The sequence below is a fragment of the Phoca vitulina genome, unplaced genomic scaffold (assembly GCF_004348235.1).
Source record: "Phoca vitulina isolate PV1807 unplaced genomic scaffold, GSC_HSeal_1.0 scaffold40, whole genome shotgun sequence".
Lineage (NCBI taxonomy): Eukaryota > Metazoa > Chordata > Mammalia > Carnivora > Phocidae > Phoca > Phoca vitulina.
Window position 1 is genome coordinate 4,875,710 of NW_022589743.1, and position 6,747 is coordinate 4,882,456.

Consider the following 6,747-nt stretch of genomic DNA (forward strand, 5'->3'; position numbering starts at 1 on the left):
GACGACTATCCCTGCCCGCGGTGGCTGACCTTGGGCGAGTCGCGGGCCCTCTCTGGCCCTGAACCTTCTCCTTTGTGAAGTGGGGGGAACCCAGGGGACAGCCGAGGTGCCCGGCACACGACAGAGCTCAGGCACCGGCCGAGGGGTCGTTAGCGAGGGCGGCCGCTGCCCAGCGCCGTCCTGAGACACCCCGTAGGTTTTCTTGGAGCCGACGAGTGTGTCAATCGAGGAGCGAGGAATGTGATACGTCCCGGCAGCTGGGGGAGCCGGAGCATATCTGGTATGTGTCTCTGGAATGATTTGGGGAAAATTCACCGAAGTTGGAACTTGAGACGCGAACTGCCCGGGGACCGAGCGATAGGGAGCTGTCCGCGCGCGCGCGCACACACCCCCCGCGGCCTCGCAGAGGGACCTGGTGCGGGGGTGGGAGGCGGCGGACCCGGCACAGCACTGCTGCTCGGGCCCGCCCTGGAATGGCCGTGAACTTGTTGTTTTTCCACGTCATTTGCTCTCAAATGTACTATCGGGCCAGGCGATGCTAACCCTGCGGCTGCAGGTCCCTCCTTGTAACAAGCGATTGTGTGTTCTTCAGAGGTGGCCACAGGGAGGAGGGGGCCCGGCCCGAGGAGGTGGGGGAAAGGGAAACAAACCGCTCCTTTCCAGGGAGCTTGCGTGTCCTGGAGCCAGCTCCCCCCCAAAGCACATGCCATTTCTGGCCCTTGAAGGGGTTAAAGGCCTCCTGGAGTCAAAAACAAGCAGGTGTCCCACCGTGCCAGAGACGCCCGCCTAAACCGCTTCCAGCTTTTTTTTTTTTTTCCCCTTCTGCAACAAGTCTGTGATCAGCCACGGGACAGAGGATCCAGCAGCCTGCCTGTGACAGGCATCAGGTTAGCTCGCTCCCACTCGGGTGGCGCGCCCAGGATATAAATCCAGGCTCGGGCCCCTGCCGCGGCTCTTCTCCCTGCACACTCAGGAGAGGGAGTTTCCTTGCAAAGACCTTTCCTTTATCTGAAGCCGCGCAGCCCAGCGGGCTCCACTGACTTGGTGGAGGCGGCCGCGGCGGCCGCGAGGAAGCCCGCCGGGGTGGGGAGGGCAGGTGTCTGCAGCCCAGAGAAGGAGAAGGCCCCGGTGGGCCCCAGCCCCTGGCCCCGTCGCAGGGGAGGTCTCGAGCCACCGCAGACCGCATCATGGGGGCCCCGGGGTGCTGCCGGCTCTGGTCCCGCTGGGCGCAGGCGGCACTTCTCCTGCTGCTGCTCGGGGCGCCCCCGAAGGGCCTGGCACTGCCGCCCATCCGCTATTCTCATGCGGGCATCTGCCCCAACGACATGAACCCCAACCTCTGGGTGGATGCCCAGAGCACCTGCAAGCGGGAGTGTGAGACGGACCAGGTGAGTGGGAATCCGGAAGCCTGATGTGGACCGTGTGAGGGTGTTAGTGAGGGCAAGTGGGAGCTGTGGCCTGGGGAGACTCAGGAGCCCCCCCCGCAGGCTGGGAGGATCTGGGAGCAGGAAAGAAGTTGGGCCCCAGGCCACATAAACAGGGAATGATGTCTGTCCAAGTCTGAGGCCCAGATGAAGAGGTGGGTGTGATGTCCAAGTTCATCCTGGGGTTCCTGGTCTCATGTTTGCTGAGGGGGGCTCTGAGGCAGCACTGGGCCAGGCACATCGTGGGGACTGGCACGACCCTTCAGCCCCTCCTCGACAGGTGACAGCAGACACTCAGGACATTGCAGGGAGCACGATGAGGACCCAGCCAGGGATGGGAGGGTGGGCCTGGCACCTGCGTCTCTCTGGCAAAGCTGAGGCCTCCGGGCCACCCCCCCACCACAGGGGTTCGCACCCTGACCCTGAGATCAGGCCAGGCTGATGGGGACAGTGGGCGGGAACAGCTCTGAATAGACCCCCTGGTTATCCCTGGGAGGGAAGCCTGCCAGATTCCTCGGTCCTCCCTTCTGCTCTCATTAGAGCAGCCTGGGGCAAGCAGGGCAGGCCTGGCGCTAGGGCAGTTCTCTCCCAGCTCCCAAGTCCCAGGGCCATCCCTGCCACTCCCCACAGGTGACGAAGAAGAGCCCGCTGGTACCCAGCACCTGCCTGGGCAGAGGTGCTTCCTGCCGGCCCGGCCAGTTCCTAGGGCTCAGGGCTGGGCTGGGCAGCACCGGGGAATAGAAGAGACACTCCATTTGCCAAACGCACGTAGTCTACAGAAAAGCCCATGACTGCCCTGCAGAGAGTGGTCTCTGCCCGCACGGTGTCCAGGGGACAGTTGTCAGACCTCTCAGGCCAGACGCTGCCAGGGAGCAGTGGTGGTCTGAGGAAAGGGAAGATGGGGGCAGAGCGCTCCCATTCAGCTGAGGTCATGAGGGTCATTGGCTACGTTTGCAGGGAAGTCTGTTCCACTGGAATGGGCTGGCCTGATAAATCAGGTAGGGCGTGGGACAGTGAGACTCTGGCTGATGTCGTGTGTCTTGGGGAAAAGGCACCTGTGTGGGGCTAGGGACTTATTTGCCTATGGGTATATTCTGAGCCCCCAAGCAAAAACTGTTCTAAGGATTCCTTCTAGGTTTCCTGGGCCCAGACATACCTTTCTCCCCTCGCTCCCACCCCAACTCTGGGGACCCAAACTTTCATGGACCTCAGGGTCCTAAAGGAGCTCCCTGGGCTTGTGTCTTAAGGAATTTTATGACCCTCAGGCCGAAGAGCAAGTTCTCCTGTCTGCTCCCAGTCTCTCCCGCCCTCCCTCCCCCACTGGGTCTCTCACCCTCAGACCCCAGCTCTGAGATCTGCCCATCCCTGTCCCAAAGCCTCTCCTGGCGTGGCCTAGAAGCTTATGCCAAGCAAGGACTGCAAAACAAAGTCCCCATTCTGAGCCGAGAGGGGGAAAACAGTAAACAAGTCAAGCGGGCAGGCTCCACACAGCTCCGGTGGGGGATATTTCCCCCTCTTAGCTGATGTGGAATGTCAAAGAGGCTGAAATAAAAGTCGGAACCACAAGAGGCCAGCCCTAGTGGGGAGTAATTCCCAGAGCTACTACCAGGATGGAGGATTAGGAGCGTTGCCCGCCTGCCCAGTGGGTACGAGGTGTTATTGTCGAAAACACCACGTGAAATCCTTGTTTGTGTCGGTCCCAGAGCATGTTGCTAATTTCGAGGAATTAAACTAATGCCTTACGTGGCTCCACAGAGCATCAAGGGGGATTACAGCCATAGTAAGTCCTCGCTGACGGCTCTGCTGACCTTTGCCACCCAACGGGGCTGTTTTCCTTGTGGATGTCCCCCACGAAATGTTGCACACGTCAGAGCTGAGCACCTGGGCCTGGCACAGCCCTCCGTGGTGGGGCCTGGCGTCCCGGGCCTGTCCCGCCTGCCCTTCCCCTGGGCTCTGAACGAGTGTGGGCCCGCCACGGAGCGGCTGTTCCTGACGCATGTGCGGCCGGCCTCAAACATCTGTCCCAGAGGTGTCTGATTTTTCCTTCTTAGGGTTTGGTGTGACCTCTTCAATTCGGCCAGGGCATCCTCACCCCAGTGGAAAAAAGACAGAGAGGCAGGGCTCATTTGTTCGCACCTAGACCTCCTTTGTGGTCACCCTATGATGTGGAAGAAGAGATCTCCCTTCAGAGTCCCATCCACCTGGAGCTTGAAGCCCTTTTCTGCCACTTGCCCGCTCTCGGGACTTGGGCGAAACTTCTCCAAGTCTCTGCACTTTCATCTATAAAACAGTAGTCAGAGAAACGTCCCCTCTCGGAGGTACGTGGCCTGCCTCCTCTCACACTAGCAGCTGTAGCGGACCTCGGGCAAGTGACCTCACCTCTCCGTGCCTCTGTTATCACTACCTGCGAAGTGAGGCTAATGGTCTGCCCACCGCCCAGGCCTGTGATGAACAAGAGAGAAGCAGACAGGTACACATGTTCTTAGAAGAAGGCCTGGCAGATAGCAGGGGCTGCGTATCTCCTGTCATCATCCGAATGTGCGGCTCGCCGTAGGTGGTGAGCACATACCAGTTCCCTTCCGCAGACTCGGGGGGCGGTGGGTGGGGGCGCGGGGGGTGGGGGAAGCCTGGCACGCGTCCTGCTCCTCCGTGCTCAGGCCTCTCCCTCTGGCTCCCCGCAGGAGTGCGAGACCTATGAGAAGTGTTGCCCCAACGTGTGCGGGACCAAGAGCTGCGTGGCCGCCCGGTACATGGACGTGAAAGGGAAGAAGGGCCCGGTGGGCATGCCCAGGGAGGCCACCTGCGACCACTTCATGTGTCTGCAGCAGGGCTCCGAGTGTGACATCTGGGACGGCCAGCCCGTGTGTAAGTGCAAAGATCGTTGTGAGAAGGAGCCCAGCTTCACATGCGCCTCTGACGGCCTCACCTACTATAACCGCTGCTACATGGACGCCGAGGCCTGCTCCAAGGGCATCACGCTGGCCGTCGTCACTTGCCGCTACCACTTCACGTGGCCCAACACCAGTCCCCCGCCGCCCGAGACCACCGTGCGCCCCACCACGGCCTCCCCGGAGACGCCGGGGCTGGATATGGCGGCCCCGGCTCTGCTCCACCACCCTGTGCACCAGTCGGTCACCGTGGGTGAGACCGTGAGCTTCCTGTGTGATGTGGTGGGCCGGCCCCGGCCCGAGATCACCTGGGAGAAGCAGCTGGAAGATCGCGAGAACGTGGTCATGCGGCCCAACCACGTGCGCGGCAACGTGGTGGTCACCAACATCGCCCAGCTGGTCATCTACAACGCCCAGCCCCAGGACGCCGGCATCTACACCTGCACGGCCCGGAATGCCGCCGGGGTCCTGCGCGCCGACTTCCCGCTGTCCGTGGTCAGGGGGGGTCAGGCGGTGGCCCCCTCGGAGAGCACCCCCAACGGCACGGCCTTCCCCGCGGCCGAGTGCCTGAAGCCCCCCCGACAGTGAGGACTGCGGCGAGGAGCAGACCCGCTGGCACTTCGACGCGCAGGCCAACAACTGCCTCACCTTCACGTTTGGCCACTGCCACCGCAACCGGAACCACTTCGAGACCTACGAGGCCTGCATGCTGGCCTGCATGAGCGGGCCACTGGCCGTGTGCAGCCTGCCCGCCCTGCAGGGGCCCTGCAAAGCCTACGCGCCGCGCTGGGCCTACAACAGCCAGGCCGGCCAGTGCCAGTCCTTCATCTACGGCGGATGCGACGGCAACAGCAACAACTTCGAGAGCCGCGAGGCCTGCGAGGAGTCCTGCCCCTTCCCTCGGGGGACCCAGCGCTGCCGGGCCTGCAAGCCGCGGCAGAAGCTCGTCACCAGCTTCTGTCGGAGCGACTTCGTCATCCTGGGCCGCGTGTCCGAGCTGACCGAGGAGCCCGACGCGGGGCGGGCCCTGGTGACCGTGGACGAGGTCCTCAAGGATGAGAAGATGGGCCTCAAGTTCCTGGGCCGGGAGCCGCTGGAGGTCACCCTGCTCCACGTGGACTGGAGCTGCCCCTGCCCCAACGTGACGGCGGGCGAGACGCCGCTCATCATCATGGGCGAGGTGGACGGCGGCATGGCCGTGCTGCGGCCGGATAGCTTCGTGGGAGCGTCCAGCAGCCGGCGGGTCAGGAAGCTGCGCGAGGTCCTGCACAAGAAGACCTGCGACGTCCTCAAGGAGTTTCTGGGCTTGCGCTGAAGACCCGCCCCCCCTCCGCCCCTCCCCGGCCCCCTCCCCGGCCCTCGTCCACCTACCCACCCCCCACGCCCCTCAGTCTGCAAACTGGGCAAGGTCAGGCTCGACAGTCGTAAGCCAGTGGGGAAAATCCACCGGAGGTTCTTAGAACAACTTCTAGTCTTGGGCTCAAGAAGGGGTCTGTATCTTCTTTAGCTGAGGCGGACCAAGTGAGAAGCCACTAGACACCTGCAAGCTATTCTTGATGACCAGTCGGTGGGGCGTTGTGACCCTCTCTGTGCTGGTCAGCCGCCTCTGCTGGCTCTCCCTGCCCCCAGCCAGCTCCCAGCCAGGCTTCCGGAGGTGGCATCTGCACGGTCGTGGGAATCACGGAATGAATCGGTTTGCAAAAGGGGTAGGTGGGGAGAGAAAGGAGGGACCAGGGACTCTTTGGACAAATTCCCCAGAGCCCCCTAGATCACTACGAGCAGAAACCACTTTATGTTAGGGCTTGTGGGACATGGGCAGCGGTGGGGTGGGGGGCATGGTCTGACCCAGCACACCCCTTGCCCTGAGGCGGTGGTCAGCCCGTGCTTCGGTCAGGTGGGCCCTGCAGTCTCTGAGGCCACCATGGCACCAGCAGAATACACATTCTTCATGTTCCTCCTTGGCTTTACTGGTTGGTTTATTGATTGTTGATGTATTAATTTAGCTCTGTTCAGTCCGACTCAATGGACAATTTCTGAACACTTTCTGGGTGCCAGGTGCTAGGACACAGATATTAGTCAATGCCCAGCTCCTGGTGACTGAATGTGAATGTCCAGATCCCAGGGTCCCCGCCCCCCCAACCCCCCCGCCCCGGGGGAAGCAGACCCATGCCTGGCCCTCCCAACTGTGAAATGGTCCCATTGGAAGGACAGTGTGCTTTCATCTGCCACTGGCTTCCTTGGACAGAAAGCAGATAGAAGCCCCAGGATCTGTTCTGGTGGGAAGGGAGATAAAGGGAAAGTTGGGGTTGGGATGGGGAGCAGGGTGAAAGAAAGGAGGGAGGAGGGGAGTCAGGCTTGGGAAGGAAAAGGAATGTTGCTCGATGCTTCCATCTGGTGGTGGCCTTGGGAGCTGCAGGGACCTGAGGGAGGCTCTA

General features: G+C 61.9%; 1 protein-coding gene across 1 annotated transcript; it reads left to right on the top strand.

The window, feature by feature from the left end:
- The first annotated feature begins 693 nt into the window (after positions 1 to 693).
- On the top strand, positions 694 to 5,660 carry WFIKKN2 (WAP, follistatin/kazal, immunoglobulin, kunitz and netrin domain containing 2). Its single transcript, XM_032428800.1, is given in 3 exon segments — positions 694 to 1,388; positions 4,106 to 4,885; positions 4,887 to 5,660. Coding segments are annotated over 3 exon segments (1,722 nt in total). The 5' UTR covers positions 694 to 1,187; the 3' UTR covers positions 5,628 to 5,660.
- Positions 5,661 to 6,747: the final 1,087 nt, after the last annotated feature.